The sequence below is a fragment of the Dreissena polymorpha genome, chromosome 4 (assembly GCF_020536995.1).
Source record: "Dreissena polymorpha isolate Duluth1 chromosome 4, UMN_Dpol_1.0, whole genome shotgun sequence".
NCBI classification, from domain to species: Eukaryota; Metazoa; Mollusca; class Bivalvia; order Myida; family Dreissenidae; genus Dreissena; species Dreissena polymorpha.
Window position 1 is genome coordinate 56,843,308 of NC_068358.1, and position 18,110 is coordinate 56,861,417.

Genomic DNA, 18,110 nt, shown 5'->3' on the forward strand with positions numbered 1-18,110 from the left:
GTGATAGACTTTTGATAGACTTTTGATAGACTTTTGCATTTGCAAGTGTTCTTAGTCCTGAAAAGATCTTATGATGAGGTTAGGTTTGACTGAATTGTGTTTCCTGCCAGTTGGTGACAATTTTAGTGCAATACAAATAAATGTAAAATAGTAGGAAACCAATATTATTCATTAGACATTAGTTTTCATTGATATTTGTATGTAAGCTCTGCCACAAGTCAAATGTTCAACAAACATTTACATAATGTTGTAGGTCAGTAAAAAGACATTTGAAAAGATCCATGAATTTGATATCAAACAAATATGACTATTTACTTTTTTTTCGGTAGACAAATCTCAGAAATTTCAAGTCAACAGCAATGATTGAAATCATCTTGTTCAAAGGGAAAGAATAATATTAGTTGATACAATTTAAGTGGTCATAGATTGTTGACGTCTGGCCTGTGTTGGTGCATAGACCTTTTTAAATATGCTCTACAATAGAATAAGCTGGGACCTCATTTTATGCCCCTGGATTGAAAGATCGGGGGTATATTGTTTTTGGCCTGTCGGTCTGTCATTCTGTCTCTTTGTCATTCTGTCCCAAAACTTTAACCTTGGTTAAAAATTTGCGATAATTTTTGCAATATTGAAAGATAGCAACTTGATATTTGGCATGCATGTGTATCTCATGGAGCTGCACATTTTGAGTGTTGAAAGGTCAAGGTCATCCTTCAAGGTCAAAGGTCAAATATATGGCTTCAAAGCGGCGCAATAGGGGGCATTGTGTTTCTCACAAACACATCTCTTGTTTATTTTCAGAGCCATTCGTGTTCGCAATGCAAGTCAGTCAAGTAATGGAAGTCCCACAAGAAAGTGTGGGTCTTCTCGACTCCGGTTGAAGCAGCTGTCTGTATTCAAGCGGTCCAAATCAACCCCGCAGGCGGGGAAAGCAAAACGTTTGAAAGTGTACAGCAAGCAAATTTGTGAAAATGGTGTGAAAATTTTTAGATCAAGAGAAAGAATCTTACCAAAAGACTCTGATAAGTCTGAAAAATTGTTAATCTCAGCCAAAAGTGTGTATGACGACGGACCATCAACGTCGAGTTCTAGTAACAATTCTGCAGCCGATTGTTGTAAAGCATTACATGAGAGCCATAGAACGCTTAATGAGTGTTTGTCAAATCAAGAGGACAATTATGGAGAAGAGGAATTGGAAATGCAAGAGGGGGAGGAGGAGGAGGAGGAAGAGAGGGAGAGTATTCAAGGGGATGTAAATAGCATTCGTAATGATATAGAGAGGGGAGACAATACAGAGGAGGAATCAAATACATCTGATGTTTCTGATTCCGTTTATAGTTTAGTAAGTAAACAAAGCATGCAAATCATGAAATGACAATAAATATAGTGCTAAGTCAGGTTCTTTTTTACATTGCCAATAAACCTCAGTAGTCATTTCAATTGATACATGTATACAAGCTGAATACCTGCAAAACCTTGTTGGTGCTTTTTTTACTGATATTATACAAAATTATGTTTGCAATTGGGAATTCAACATTTATTTATTAGGTCAAAGTTCTAATTGCAAAAGTATATACATTTCCTATTCCAGATCTAAAATTCCCAATCATGGGTTTCACTTTCAGTAAAATTCCCAATCATGGGATTCACTTTCAGTAAAATTCCCAATCATGGGTTTCACTTTCAGTAAAATTCCCAATCATGGGTTTCACTTTCAGTAAAATTCCCAATCATGGGTTTCACTTTCAGTAAAATTCCCAATCATGGGATTCACTTTCAGATGTTTGGAAACAAAGCTACATGTATTAAGTGTAAGAACTAAAGAGTTTTGAAATTGTTATATCCGTTTTACAGTTTTTACTGATATGTTTATTAATATTTTTTCTTATTTATTTAAGTTTATTAAAATATTATTCAAACAATATAAATAAAAATAATGGATTAAGTCCATATTCCCAAAATTCTGAGAAAAAGCCCTGCTTTTAATACATGAGATAAAATTATTTAAAAAATTGTTCATCTTAAAAATGTGTTATTTGGCTTTTTGAGAGCTGTCATTGGCTTCTTTTTGTTTGACAGACCATTTGTGTTACATTATTTTTCTGAAATGACGTTAAAACTGGCGTCATTCAATGTAAACAATTTTAAGAATGTACATAATTTGCTTCTGAAGGGGGGTGTTATGACTTATATTTTACTTCTCTTGGGGGCATCATTTCTATTTTGCTTTAAACCCTTTTTGCCAACTTAAAATGGACTATATGATCATTTAAATACCTTTCTGTGCCAACCGTTTTTTATCATGAACGTTTTGGAGTCCGATAATCACGCGATCAACATGACCGGGTCGGCTGTGAAAAGGAACCGGGTGGGTTTTAGTCTACAGTACAGCTCACGCAAAACCCAAAAAGTCCTTTAGATTCTTTAGTTTGCGATGTCTCGCCGCGACCGCAATGAGTATTTACTCGGTATATTGCCGAGTCAATCGGCGATAATTCAGATACAGATAAAACGCTGATATGTTTACTTCAACGCGATTGTGTTTACATTTCGTCAGCTTCTCTCCATGGTGCATACTTCATACAATTACCATCGGATGTCATCTGTCAAACAATGATAATCCTGTATATGATGCTTCCATTTTTAAAATCAAATCTGGTGAATATTGACGAAAACAGTGCTCAAAATTTCATTAACACAAATATTCTCCCTTTTTTCTAAAGTATCATATGTTTCTATTTAAAGATTTGATGAAATAAGCGCCCAGTTAGGTCATGTGTAAATCGCCTTACACGGTGTGCGCACGTCGTGTACAGTTCATGTTCTGTTACAAATTCTTGCCACAAACAAATAGTGCACACATACATGTGTAGTTCGTGAATTCATGTTTCCTTCAAAATAAAAATCGCGCGGAAATTACCGTGGGTGTATTTATTTGGAACACAAAAAAATCTTAGCGCAGACATGTTGATCTTTTAATTTCCATTAAAAGTTTCGTAGTGAATTTCAAATAAAGTACTGGGGTACCTTGCGAATTATTTGGCATTGAAATTTCCTTATAATAAAATAACATAAATAAATGGTCACCTCCTAATGTTTCAATGTCAAATTCAACATTTAGACATAATTTTATATAATGCAATTATTACAATCAATCATGGGTTCCTCATGACTTCAAACTGATAAAAGCATAAACAACACGCAATTATCACTCTTCAGGTGCGGGGGCATATAGCTACATGTATGTGCGAGCACGGTTTACTTTTATCCTGGGCGTCTGCAAACACGAAAAAACTGTCATGTGAATTGGTTGTGAAATACATGTTGACATGTATTATTAATGATACTCGTATTATTGTAACACATAATATAGACCGTAATGAAAAAAATACGTCAAGTTTGATTCAAAATTAATTTAGAGGACATGTCACTTGCAAATTGTTCGCGATATAATTGTGCTTAAAAGACCAACGAAACTTTTAACCGAAATCAACAGGTCTCAACATTTACGCTACCAAATTTTAATCCAAAAATCAATACACACACGCTTTCCAGGCGTATAGCGTGATGTTGTACATTACCGCATAATTTTCGCGCGCTATTTGTCGGAACAAAAAAAACAACACTCAATATACATGAGGACTGTATATTTAACGCTAGAATTTGTAAAATCGGGAGTGTGTTTCGGATTACAAATAATTATTCGTATTTGGATATTAAACAAACCATTTATATTTGCATTATGAATTCAATATTAATTTGTTACAACGCTTAACGTGTCGAACAATATTTTGATAATATTATGCATGAAAAACACGATTTCCATGAGGATAACACCCGGTTGCTATCATCAGTCTCTGGCCACGATTTGTTCGTGGAGGAGTAGACTGTAGGGAACGATTCGTGTGGTAGTTTACGGAGCGTATATTGTCATCTAGAGTCCGTGGTTAATTGGTTATTACAGTTAACAGAGATTTTCGCGCTCATGCACCGTTTTTAGTGTTATTACACGGTTATCCATAGTCCGTGGCACAGCGTTAATACTGCCCTACAACTGCTTTTAAAATCAAAACGGCAGTGCCATAAAACAACTTCTAAAGGGGGTCCAAATAGCAGAAAAAAATATTCTAAATGGGGTTCTTTTAAAAAAAAAATAAAATCTAAAGGTGGTTGGTTCGTTTTTGAAAGTGCCTTCCAGGGGGTGGGACATATGTTTTACTGGAATAGCCCTAATTTAAAAGCATTTGATAACAAAGATTTAAGGGTCATTGTCAATTCATACCTTAATGAATCAAACTTACAGGAAATATGTAAGTAAGTTCACCATAGGCTCGCTCGCTTACAAAATTCGTGAACTTGTTTAATAAAATATGGGATGAAATGGCAATTCATGTCAGATTTTATATTTATTATATATACCCCCATTACCATTGGTAGAATTCACTTTGTCTGTAGCAAAAATTTCATATGATCTTCACAAAACTTGGTCAGAAGTTGTATCTAGATGATGTATAGGTCAAGTTTGAAAATGGGTCATGCTGGGTAAAAAAAATGTCATGGGTCACTTAGTGCATTTTAAACCGAAAGTTTGTCTGGACCATTACTATGTCATTTATTGTTAGATTTTGAAATGACTTGGTACATTTGTTCACCATCATAGGACAGTGTGTCATGCGAAAGAATTAAGTCGATATCTCCAAGGTCAAGGTCACACTTGGAGTTCAAAGGTCAAATGCTTGTCCGGGCCATAACTTTGTCATTTATTGTGAGACTTTTAAATCATTTGGCACATTTGTTCACCATCATTGGAGGGTGTTTCATGCGAAAGAATTACGTAGATATCTCCAAGCTCAAGGTCACACTTCGAGTTCAAAGGTCAAAAATGGCCATAAATGATCTTGTCCGGGCCATAACTATGTCGTTCATTGTGAGATTTAAAAATCATTTGGCACATTTGCTCACAATCATTGCACAGTGTGTCATGCAAAAGAATTACGTTGATATCTCCAAGGTCAAGGTCACAGTTTGAGTTCAAAGGTAAAAAATGCCCATAAATGAGCTTGTCTGTGCCATAACTCATTCGTTCATTGTGAGATTTGATAATCATTTGGCACATTTGTTCACCATCATTGGATGGTGTGTTATGCGAAAGAATTACGTTAATATCTGCAACGTCAAGGTCACTTTTTAAGTTCAAAGGTCAAAAATGGCCATAACTGATCTTGTCCGGGCCATAACTAAGTCATTCATTGTGAGCTTTTTAAATCTCTCTGTACATTTTGCCACAATCATTGGACGGTGTGTCATGCAAAAGAATTACATCGATATCTCCAAGTTCAAGGTCACACTTTGAGTTCAAAGGTCAAAAATGGCCATAAATAATGTTGTCCTGGCCTTAACTATGTCGTTCATTGTGAGATTTTAAAATCATTTGGCACATTTGTTCACCATCATTGGATGGTGTGTCATGCAAATGAATTACGTCGATATCTCCAAGCTCAAGGTCACATTTTGAGTTCAAAGGTCAAAAATGGCCATAAATGATCTTTTCCAGGCCATAACTATGTCATTCATTGTGAGATTTTGAATTACTCGGTACATTATTTCACAATCATTGGAAGGTGTACATGCGAAAGAATTATGTTGATATCTATAAAGTCAAGGTCACACTTTGAGTTCTAAGGTAAAAAATGGCCATAAATGATCTTGTCCGGGCCATAACTATGTCATTCATTGTGAGATTTTTAAATTACTCGGTACATTTGTTCACAATCATTGGACGGTGTGTCATGCGAAAGAATTACATCAATATCTCCCAAGGTCAAGGTCACACTTGAAGTTCAAAAGTGGAATGAGCTTTTCCGGGCCATAACTTTGTCATTCATTGTGAGATTTTAAAATGACTCTGTACATTTATTTTGTTCACAGTCATTGGATGGCATGCCATGCATGCAAAAGGATTCAAGAGTTCAAAGGTCAAAATGGCCATCAATGATAATAACATAATAATTCTTAAAAATCGCCATAAATTAGCTTCTCTTGTTTTGTGAAGACAGCATGCAAAATATTCTGTGTCAATGCAGCATGTGGGGGTATACACCCAGTGTTTTTTTTTTATGAAATATTCGGCGTTATTCGGCCCCATTCCCCCATCTTTAGAGTATATATTTTTCCCCCAAATATTTTTAAAATTCGCCTCTCGGAAGTGTTATTTAATTTTAATCAATACCTCATTTAAATACGTCTTTCGTTACGAATTTACTACAATTTTCTTGAACTGCATCCGCGTGTTCACTTTATTTTAGCCTTTACCGCAAACCGTATGTAGTTCACTATCACGACTTTAGCTTTACGACATCTACCGCAAACCATGTGTATTCCAACATGTCGCACAACAACAAATGCTATCGTAAAAAAAATGAAAAATCTGTTTTAACTTAAAAATAAATTGATATTCTTTTCAAACAAGTACAACTTAAAAGTCAGTCTCCTTCAAATGCCGGCAGTGAAACGCCAGAAGCGTCCGGTCAAGAGAGTGTTGAAAGACTGTTTATTTGCTCAACCTGCTTTGCATGCCACAGAGAAACAGGTTTGGGGAAGCTACACTGAAGTCCCTGATCAGACTTTGTCTGCACACAGAGAGACTTGGTGAAGAGGAGGTCACCAGAATAATTGATAAATTTGCTGAAAAGCCCATAAATGTTATACTTTAACATGAACATAACATGTTAATGAATAAAAGAGTTTGAATTATGTTTTTCTCCCTCTGTATGGTGAATTATAGTGTTAAAACTTGATTTTGTACTGTTACTAGCTAAGAATAGAAATTTCTCCCTTTTCCCCATTTACGCACGCATTTTCCCCCTCTCAGGGGACCCGACCCCCTTCCCCCAAAACTGAAAAAAACACTGACACCACGTCTGTGACAAAGCTCTAGTTGTTCAAGTTTACATAATTTGGGTGCTCTGTCTATTGCAGTTAAAAAGGAAAGAGCTCCATAACAGACTTTACCCGTCTGGAAAAAGATTGCTTCACTCCAAACTATCTAGGTATGTATGACACAGTTTTGCATTTGAAATAAAGACTTAAGGATTGTTACCGAACAAAAAAAGAGTTGAACTGACTTACCCTTGTTAAAATAAAGATAAAGTATAGTGCTTGAATAACAGTAACACAAACGGAGTTCTAGGAGTCAACACAGAAGAGACTCACATTTGTGAAACTTGCGATTGTGAATAAAAAGAGACATGTTCTGTTGTATTAACACGGATTTTTACTCCTTTTGACAGAGGACTAAAAAACGAAACTATGGAAGTCTTATGATGGGATAAAGAAGAATCATTCATGCACCAGTTTAGTGTAAAAATAATGAATGTTTGATATATAAAAAAGTTGAAATTATACTTTTGACAATGTTTTAATTTCGCTTGTACTGTAAATTTTAAAGGAACGGTCAACCGCGATTGACGAAAAAAAAGTTTTAAAATACCGTATTTTTATTAAAAATATTAGTTTATATTGATTAAAATATCACAACTGGTATATTACATTACTTGAAAAAAGTTAATATTTTCAGTATATTCGGTAATAAAATTTTGCATTGTGAAATCGAAAGTACATTGCGGTAATAGGTGACATAACGATATACACACTATAAATAATGCAAGTAGATTGATCATTTTATATATAAAATATATACAATTCACTACGCATGCACAAATTGCATTCCTGGGTTTACCATTTGACGATGATGATAAATCTACTTGCGTTATTTATATTTAACTGGTAGTTTCCTGGTAGACATACCCAGTAAAATTTATTACCGAATATACTGAAAATATAAAAACTTTACAACTTTTTTCAAGTAATGTAATATACCAGTTGTGATATTTTAAGCAATATAAACTAATAATTGTAAAAAAATACGGTAATTTAGAACTTTTCTTTTTTCAACAATTGCAGTTGACAGTCCCTTTAAAATGTATAGGTTTTTTTATATAACAATTAATTTTGGTTTAATTTTTTAATAAACATGTATTCTTTCCTTTAATAATTATAAAAAAAATATTTATAATAAGGGGACTGCATGAAAGATTCTGAGGTTTTTCAGCTTTTAATATTTGTTATTAATACATGTATTTCTGTATGGAATTTCATAAAAATATCTCCAACCAGCTCAAAATAAGACTATTCTTACTGTTTTTATTACACTGGAATCACGGTTCATGTAAAGGATGTGAATTCCTGGCAAGGAAAATGGAACCATTAAATTTTATAATTGGATCACGATCAGATTTCTAGCTTTCGATTTCACTATTAAATTATTTCTTTGTGCACGTTAACTTTGAAATCTTGTTCATTATTGTCTATGATTTTCCTACTAATAAGCACATTTTTCTGAATACCTCTTGTGATTACCTGTCAATTACAGGGCTATCTTTTAGTTCTTGTAACATGATCATCATGAATAATGTCTTCTCAGTCAGAAAATTCCTCTCTAACCATACCGTATGCAGAGAGTCTAAATCATATCATATTTAACGATAGCTATGAAACATCATTTGTGAGGGAGTGGGCTTTTTATTATTATATTATAATATGAGGAAGAACAGAAGAGTTGTAATATTTTCAAAGAAGCTTTTAAGGAATGTTTGATAAGTCAACCTTAAAAAATCTCCATTTTTATGTATGTTTGCTTTTTGTCGTAAAATCTTTAAGCTAATGCGTAGAAATTAATATGGGAACTGCAAAAGTGATTCAAAAACATCTACCACTTGGCTGATTCCTTAAAGTGGTGTGGTGGTTTGAGTGCCTCTATGATCCGGAGAGCTATGTCAGCAGGAGTGTCACATCCTGACAGGGCGTCCCATGCTGGAATGGTTGAATGGTAGCGAACAGACGAATAATAGCCACTTCTTCTCAAGACATAGAGGTATGAAAAGGATTATGCAGGCAGAAGAACCAAGGGCGAGAGAGGCTGTTACGCCTTGGCTGGCAAGTCTCCTATGACAATTAAAAGTCAGGAAAATACACAATTGCTGAAGACGGATGCACTGGGCCAAAGTGCGCATGATGTCAGTGCAACGTTTTCCACTCTCATGATGGACAACAATGGATTGTGCTCTGCTTATGGGGACCCCCTGGGCTGGTAGAGTGCCTCCAAAGGTGTCCAACCAAAGCTATCACAGGTCAGGCCTCCTGCTGGGAGGATCCAGACTACGAAGGATAAGGGTAAACACAAGGCCTCATGTGGCAGATCTGGGACGACGAGACCACAATGCAGGGGAGGCTCGATGTCTGTTCGGGGGAGCCTGAAGTGAAAGGCTCTTGAGCAGAGATGCTGGTGTCTCCAGCTTTGTGATCAACAAGAAGAAGATTTAAGAACATAACATACCATATGAAAGTGAAGTTCTAAGCATCTTAAATATATGCTATAAAACAAGGGGTTTACAATCTTATCAGTATGATAGCTGTCTAGTTCTTGTGGGTTTTCAAATTCCTCTTGTTAAAAATGTCAATAAAACCCCCCTTTCTGTTCCAGTCCACAAACCACCTATGGGAACCTGAAGCGACCTTTAAAGAGGTCAGGTCATCCCCTTCATCGACAGAGAATCCCTTCCAAGGAACACCCGCCACCTGGCCTTGCAGAATGGCTGAAACAGTTTCAGGTTTGAACAATTATTTTTGGATAAATATTGGTCTTCAGAAAATTTCATCTGCTGTGCACGATTAAGATAAAACATAAGATGTGTTTATTAAAGGTATTCAAATGAGTGGTACATTGTTCAGGGCCTGTTTGATCAAAACCAGTAAGGCTTACAAACTGTAAACTTTTAAACATGTTACACATTTAAGCATGAATATTTGTTTACAAGAAACACAACAGTTCCAAGATTTAACTGCTGTTAATTTATTTTAAAATATTAGGGTTGTATGTACAGTCATATAAGTACCTTGACAACTGTTTAAGAAAAACTTTAAGCGAGTATAGACAATCTTTATAATATAATTTCAAAACAAATAAAACATGACGGATTAATACAAGAATCAAGTTTGGAATGGTACCAGAAAACAAACAGAGAAAAGTAATTAACAATTGCAAACCATGGAAAACAAATTCATGTTCAAAAGAAATGTACTATATTGAGAAATACCCTTTTTTGTGTAGATTTGTCTTATGACACAATTCTGGTTATTTGAGTCAACATTGCAGTATCTTGGTTGCGATGAATGTTCTTGACATATACAAAATTTGAGTAATGGCACGCTTAGGGCCGAACCATTGTAAAAGGTATTTTATGTGACATTTCTCAATCATATTCATGTATTGGTTTAAGATTGAGACAATAAATTGTTGACATAATGTATATACTGGCTTTAACTGAGCATCAAGCTTTGATATCAACTCAGCCCTAAGTAGAACATCTACAGTGGTTATTTTTATATCTGTGTTGCATACAATTTAGGTTTGTATAGCTACCTATTTGCAGTATTTGAGACACCACAGGCTCTGGAAAAACTGGGCTTGATGCATGTTAGTAAAGTGTCGTCCCATATAAGCCTGTGTGGACCTTTTACATGTAGAATTTTACATTTAATGATAGTCTCTTTTAAACAAAAAACACTCTTGACAGAATGTGCCTATGACTCCACATACTAATCTGGCACGAAACTTTACTTACATGTATAAAGCCCCCTTTTCCTTAAGTGCATCCCATTTCAATCATTCACATCTCTACAGAATACATTTCACCCGTGTACTGTTGTCATTTCAGGACTGGGGCAATGCGGAGCGTTTGATGGCTGTGGATGAGCTGATCCACCTGTGCGAGCCTACGCAGGTACGCCACATGATGCAAGTGATCGAGCCACAGTTCCAGCGTGACTTCATCTCACTCCTGCCTAAGGAGGTAAGCTTGGGACGATAAAACTTTACCGGTACGTAAAAAATTAGTATCGGGGGCTACCGCCCCCAAAACCCCGCTTTGTCAATCGACTGGATAAAACAAAGACCAGCGTGTGTGGAGGTGTTCCAATAGGGCCTGTAACATAAAGTCATCAATCAGAGAGGGTATTTGGTTCAGTGGCACACACCTAACTCACTAGTGGTAAACAACTGCGTACCGGTAAAGTTCAATCTAGCCGGTAAGCTCTGAGAACTTTCACTGTCTGAGAATGGGGAGTGTTTGCTTTGGAGAACATACACAATGCTGCATAGTGTTGGATACATCAGAATGATCGTTTGTACCTTTGTGTATTGGCTTCACCTAGGTTGTCTCAAGGGCTGGAAACCTGAGCCTGGGTGAAAGACAGTCTTTTAGTTTGTATGTTACATGAACAATGCTTGTTCGTATTTTATGTTAATTATGCATGTTGAGCAAGTATCTTTCAAACTAGACAAAATATAATGCTGCCCTTGGCTAATCTACTATTTCTACTTATTCTGAAAAAAATGCATAGACTGTCATCAAATCTAAATATTCCTTTTAAGATGTATATGCAGGTTTTTATGCTCCCCCAAACAATTTTGGGGGGAGCATATAGTCGCCGCTTCGTCCGTCCATCCATCCGTGTGTCCGTCCGTGCACAATTTTTGTCCGGGCTATTTCTCAGCAACTAATGACCGGAATTCAATGAAACTTTATGGGAAGCATCACTATTAAGAGGAGATGTGCATATTATCAGCGGGTTCTGGTCGGATGATTTTTCACAGAGTTATGGCCCTTTGAAATTTTCCATTAACTGTACATATAGTGCAATTCTTGTCCGGGCTATTTCTCAGCAACTAATGACCGGAATTCAATGAAACTTTATGGGAAGCTTCACTTCCAAGAGGAGATGTGCATATAATCAGCGGGTTCTGGTCGGATGATTTTTCACAGAGTTATGGCCCTTTGAAATTTTCCATTAACTGTACATATAGTGCAATTCTTGTCCGGGCTATTTCTCAGCAACTAATGACCGGAATTCAATGAAACTTTATGGGAAGCTATACTACCATAAGGAGATGTGCATATTATCAGCGGGTTCTGGTCGGATGATTTTTCACAGAGTTATGGCCCTTTGAAATTTTATATAAAAAAATTCTTGTCCCCCCAACTACTGTGCCCTCAAGACATTTCCTTTTATCTGAATATATAGTGCAATATTGTGACAAAAAAACCTTTGGGGAGCATCACCCGTCTCCGACAGTTTCTTGTTTTTTATTCTTGGGGAATCTGGCTTTTGCAGGAAGAAAAGTATTTATTTTAGGCATTTTCAAATAAAGTTTATTGCTGTTGCCATCACCACATTAAGAGGAAAACATGCATGAAATAAACGGAAACAAATCCATATGGAGTGTTCTGTATGTTTTTTCTCGCAGCTGGCACTGTATGTGCTGTCGTTCCTGGAGCCCAAGTCGCTGCTGCAGGCTGCTCAGACTTGTCGGTACTGGCGGGTGCTGGCAGAAGACAACCTGCTGTGGAGGGAGAAGTGTCGAGAAGAGAGTATTGACGAGCCCCTTGTCTTCGGATCTAACAGGTACTGGGTCTTGCGGAAATGTTTTGGATGACCAATGTCCACAATCTCGGGGCTAATAACCTGTCATTCATGTCATTAAGCAAGTTAGGAAACCTCTAAACTAATTTCCCTTTTATGGTTGTAAAAGAAGCCAAATTACTACACTAAAGAATTTATAATTGCATTGTACTTTTTAGCACGAAACCTGTACAGGCCAAAATGAGGTCCATTTTTCTGTGGTTTGACTATTTGGCTAAAGATAATTTTACCATGAAAGGACTGAATCTCTCACGTTTACAGCTGAGACATAAAGAGCTTACTCCACCTGCTAAAACTGTGCCATTTTTCTGCTATCAAATGTAAGAAACTCCATCATAAGGTGAGATTAAAAAATAAATATGCGCAAACTAAAATAAGGAATTGTTGACAAATCAGCAGCTCTGACTGACTTTATATTCATTCCATTTGTATGTTGAAGCACATCATTGTATATAGTTTAAATTTAGTATATGATAATAATTTACATAAATCTACTGCATAAAACATGTTCAAGAATCACTGTATACTGTTTGTATTAGTTTTTAAAGGACCAGATATCTGGGATATAATATGCAATCACATTTCTGGAATTGTAACTTCAAAATGTCTCAGTTCAAACCATCAAATATATAGCTACAAATTTATAGCTAACTCTCAATGTCAAATGTTCCATTAAACATGACATAAGTCTTGGGTGATTTATAAGTATTAAGTTCAATGGCACAATAACTGAATAGCTTAACACTTACAGGACTAAATGTCTGGTGACAATCAGATTCGCATTCAAATTTGCGATTGTTGATGTTATTGTTTTCTTCCCTCAACACAAGACTTTTGAAGGGCAAATACTTTTTTGAAAATAGTTTTGTGTTGGTCTTAGAGAATATTTTTGTAGAAATAAATAGTTTTATTTTGATCTGATTAATGGTTTTACGAAAACTTATGATTGGATTAAATTTAAAATTTAAAAATTTAAAATCTGAAAATTTAAGTTGAAACCAAAAAAATTACCCATCGGCAGCCAACAACAAATTGTTCTCCATATTGGAAAACATTGACAAACGCAATATTCAAAAAGAATTTAATTTAATTTTGTCATCAAGATTTTTGGAATTTTCTTTTTCAATCAGGAAAAATCACATTTGAAGCTTCTTTTTATGAAAAATACAAAAAAATACGCCTTAGTAAATATTTACATTTTAAAGTAAGAGACATCTTTCCAGTGATTTTTTTTGCTTTTTTTTGTTACAGCCTGTGGCATTTGGATTGGGAAAATTAGCGCGATAAACCATGAAATTGGGAAAAATAGTGCGATAAACCATGAAATTGGGAAACATTATAAATATGATTATAAGAACAGAATAAAAATTGCTAAGTTCATGTTTGACAGCATTTTTATATTATAAAGTGTTGCTTTCATGTCTTCTTACAACGTTTTGTTAATATCCTTCCACATGCATATTAAACTTGCAATAATCTATAGATTCTTCAATATACATGTACCATTATGATTTAATCATAATCTCTTTAAGAGTATGAATTTAATTCAGGATGTTTTTTAAAGTAAAATATGATATGGTGAAAACATTAACAAATATTAACAAACACGCTTTTGTGTTCTTGCTGTGTTAATGTTGTATTAAATGGAGCTAAAATAATACATTTCATTTGTTTACCATTTAATATCTTTCACAATTGACATCCTCAGTTCAATGCTATTTCACCAAACTATACAGGGTGACAAACATAATAAAGCAGAATATGCATATGAATCTGAATATACACAGATCCACTAACATATAAATCAAATCATGTTTGTCTCTTTCCATTTTCGAACGGTTCTCGTCTTAAATGCTTTAGCTTTGTGAACTCCAATTTCCCAACACAGATTTCCGTGACGCACATTCACTGTGAACATTTTTAATAAATATTTGTTGTTGTTCATCTCAAACATAGTATTTTGCGTTAATTGACACACGCATTAAATTATCTCCTTATAACCATGTGATATCCGCTGTTAATTTTAGTGTTATTTATCATTTTCGCTGATCATTGCAAACTTCTCATCTGCTTGCCGCCATCTTGGACGTGTGTCAAAACAGGTGTTAACAATCGGGATACATCGACTATCGTCGGTATCCTCCGCAATATAGAGAGAGATGTGGGGATAGCAACGTAAAATCGTATTTGGCTACATTCGCGAACATTCGTAAGTCAGTTGTCATTCGGCGAAGACTCGACAAGCTCGATCGGAACTCGTTCTACGATATTAACGCTAAATTGTAATCTTATTGGCTTAATTGGGAAAATTTGGTCATTTTTTGGGAAATTTTGGTCAGATTTTTGGGAAAAAACGTCATTTTTTGCAATTGGGAAGAAGCCGAATATCGGCGGTAATTTTGGGCAAAAAAAATCACTGCTTTCTTATAATCACATGTTGTGTAAGTTGTTCTTTTGCTCTTAATAATATCATGTTATAAAAAAATCTCACTGTGTTAAATTGTTTGTTTTTAATGAGTTTCTGGAAAGTTTACCCCTGTTTATCTGACAACCTTTCCTTCTCCAGTAGGTTGCGTCGCCGTCAGCCATCGCCCAAGAGTCCGTGGAAGTCTCTATACATGAGACAGCATCAGATAGAACAGAACTGGCGAACTGGGCCACTCAGGCTTCCCAAGGTACCCTGGCAAAATTATGGAATTTATCGGGTCATCAAGTCTGCTTTTATTGAAAACACTTTGTAAAATAAACTTTTAAACTTTTGTATTTTCCAACTTTAAAATATAGCTAACTTATGAAAACCATACATTGTTGAATATAGAACATGCATGCAGTAAAAAGCTTTTGTTGTTCATATTGGCATCATATGCTTACACTTTCCCTTGTTTTGTGGTACTTTTCTTCCATAGACTTACAAAATAAAGAGTGAATATAAAGGGAAGAATCAAATGCCAGATAATTGTTGTTCAAAGGTGTTTCTTTGCTCAGCACAACAATATAACCACTTGCCAAAGGCTAACTTTTAAATCTGTAACCACATTGTCTTGGTTGCCATTCTTTATTTCCTGTCTATATTTTGCAGCTGTTGAAGGGCCACGATGATCATGTGATCACGTGTCTAGAGTTCTGTGGGTACCGCGTGGTGTCCGGCTCTGATGATAACACTCTGAAAGTCTGGTCTGCACTCACTGGAAAGGTAGGCGGGGATGTGCAGGGAGGTTTAGATACCTATAGAGACAGATTCTAGAAAAGTGTATAACAGTATGTGAAAGGAATATAAGACATTAAACTAGAAATGGACATCGTTTTTGTGACTTTCTCACACAAAATTGAGCATTTTCTGTTCTTCATGTGTATTTGTTTGATTTTGTGTAAACTTTTTGTATAATTAGCATGTTTTATTACTTTTTCATTTAAATTGATCATGTTTTTTATCCCTTAGGGTAGGGTGGCATATAGCAGTTGAACTGTCTGTCACTCCGTCTGTCTGTCTGTGCATCCGTCCGAAAACTTTAACACTGGCCATAAATTTTGCAATATTAAAGATAGCAACTTGATATTTGGCATGCATGTGTATCTCATGGAGCTGCACATTTTTAGTGGTGAAAGGTCAAGTTCATCCTTCAAGGTCAAAGGTCAAATATATGTCTTCAAAGCGGCGCAGTAGGGGGCATCGTGTTTCTGACAAACACATCTCTTGTTTTGACTGGGTTCATGCACAAATGGACAATGTTTAATAATTTAGACAATTTTTTTAATCAATAAAAACGTATTGTGGTCAGATTTTGCAATAATAGATGCAGGTGTCTGTTTAAGTTATTTGTTAAAAGTTTATAAATGTATACATGTAGGTAAAACTGCATTTAAAACATTGTTGAAATAACACAGTTTATTCCAAAATAAGTGTCTTCTTCCAACTTTACATAATAGTGTGCTCAAGCAATCCTTCCAGAGCATAATGATATCAAGGATATAAATTAGCAGCTACACACATACTTTGTGCTGGCCCCCTAGATTGTTTGAGAAAATGTCCTCAATACAATCAGTACTGAAAGAACAATTGTGGGCAACTCTGGTCAAACTTAAAATATATGACTATAGTCTTTGTTTAAATTTAGATATTTTGTGCAATGAAAAAAAAGGCAAATAGTCCACATGCGCGACTATAAGCCTGAATTACAAGCCCGTGCTGACAGGCTGTTAGCAGGCTAGAGACTTTTTCATTAAAAAAAAAAATAAAAAAAATATAGTAATATTAATTCCCATTTCAGTGTCTGCGTACGCTGGTTGGTCACACGGGAGGGGTTTGGTCATCCCAGATGCAGGGCAACGTGATCATCAGTGGCTCCACGGACCGAACACTCAAAGTGTGGAACGCTGACACTGGTGTGTGTACACACACGCTGTACGGACACACGTCAACTGTGCGCTGTATGCACCTCTGTGGAAACAAGTGAGTCTAGATTAGTCATACAGTTTACTGCTCATACACCCATTTTTGAAACATTTGTAGCCCCTTAGCAATCAAATTATATTAATGACCTTTTCTTACTATGTTCAAGTTTTAAAGGCTTGATTTGCAACCCTTTGATACTGATGAGCAGCAAACAGCATAAACCTGACCCGACTGCCAGTTACTGTTGTTGTTTTATACTGTTTGCATATAGCCATTTTCCCTTTGCTTCTGAGTGGTACACGGTTAACTAGGTGCACACAAATAAGTTTTTTTTTACTTTCTGATTGTCTAACATTGTCCAAAGATACGCAATTATGTGCTTTAATTAACTGCTGAAATCAAAACTTTTTATTTGTAAACTCAGTCTCCATGTCAGCTAGGAGAGTTTTAAGAGTGTCTTCAAAGGCACATTTTCTTTATCAGTGTTTTCAAAATAAAAAAAACAATGTCAGTAAAGAATGCAAAATAACATTCAATACAAGGTAAATAATTATTCATGTGGTTACAACTGATCCCAATCTGCACACCCAGGGTTGTAAGCGGTTCTCGTGACGCCACGCTGCGCGTGTGGAACGTGGAGACTGGTCAGTGCCTGCACGTGTTAATGGGACACGTGGCGGCTGTGCGGTGCGTCCAGTATGACGGGCGGCGCGTGGTGAGCGGCGCATACGACTACATGGTGAAGGTGTGGGACCCGGAGACAGAGACCTGCCTGCACACACTGCAGGGGCACACCAACAGGGTCTACTCTCTACAGGTGAGTAACACAAACAGGCTGTACTCTTTACAGGTGTAAGTTCAGTAACATTGACAAAGAATTGAACCTTGATCTGAAAAAATAATTATGCAGAAAATCCAATTTAAAAAATCCAAGGCTAATCTGGTACACAACTTTAGGCATATGCATTAAGCCCCATTTATGCATAACGTTGCTGAATTAAAGTGACTTTTTGGTTCTGCTACATTTAATAATTCCTTTCTCTTTTATGACAAACCATAAAAGTAAATCACGCCTTGATTATTTGCATAGGTTGAATTATAATAAACACTCTGATTAGTGCTGCATAACCTTACAGTCTAGTAGAAATGGAGGCCCAAGGTGCATGATTGGAATGCT

General features: G+C 35.9%; 1 protein-coding gene across 3 annotated transcripts in view; it reads left to right on the forward strand.

Annotated features, from left to right (window-relative positions):
* Window positions 1-18,110, forward strand: part of LOC127878922 (F-box/WD repeat-containing protein 7-like) — a 55,440-nt gene that overhangs the window by 29,756 nt on the left and 7,574 nt on the right. For 2 of the 3 annotated variants that reach the window (XM_052425483.1, XM_052425484.1), the window contains exons 4-12: window positions 802-1,342; window positions 6,979-7,049; window positions 9,542-9,668; window positions 10,776-10,910; window positions 12,365-12,522; window positions 15,107-15,215; window positions 15,620-15,733; window positions 16,809-16,990; window positions 17,525-17,750. In XM_052425483.1, coding sequence (XP_052281443.1) covers window positions 802-1,342; window positions 6,979-7,049; window positions 9,542-9,668; window positions 10,776-10,910; window positions 12,365-12,522; window positions 15,107-15,215; window positions 15,620-15,733; window positions 16,809-16,990; window positions 17,525-17,750 — 1,663 coding nt within the window. The remainder of the gene's footprint in view (window positions 1-801; window positions 1,343-6,978; window positions 7,050-9,541; window positions 9,669-10,775; window positions 10,911-12,364; window positions 12,523-15,106; window positions 15,216-15,619; window positions 15,734-16,808; window positions 16,991-17,524; window positions 17,751-18,110) is intronic. The other variant, XM_052425485.1, reaches the window with a different exon arrangement.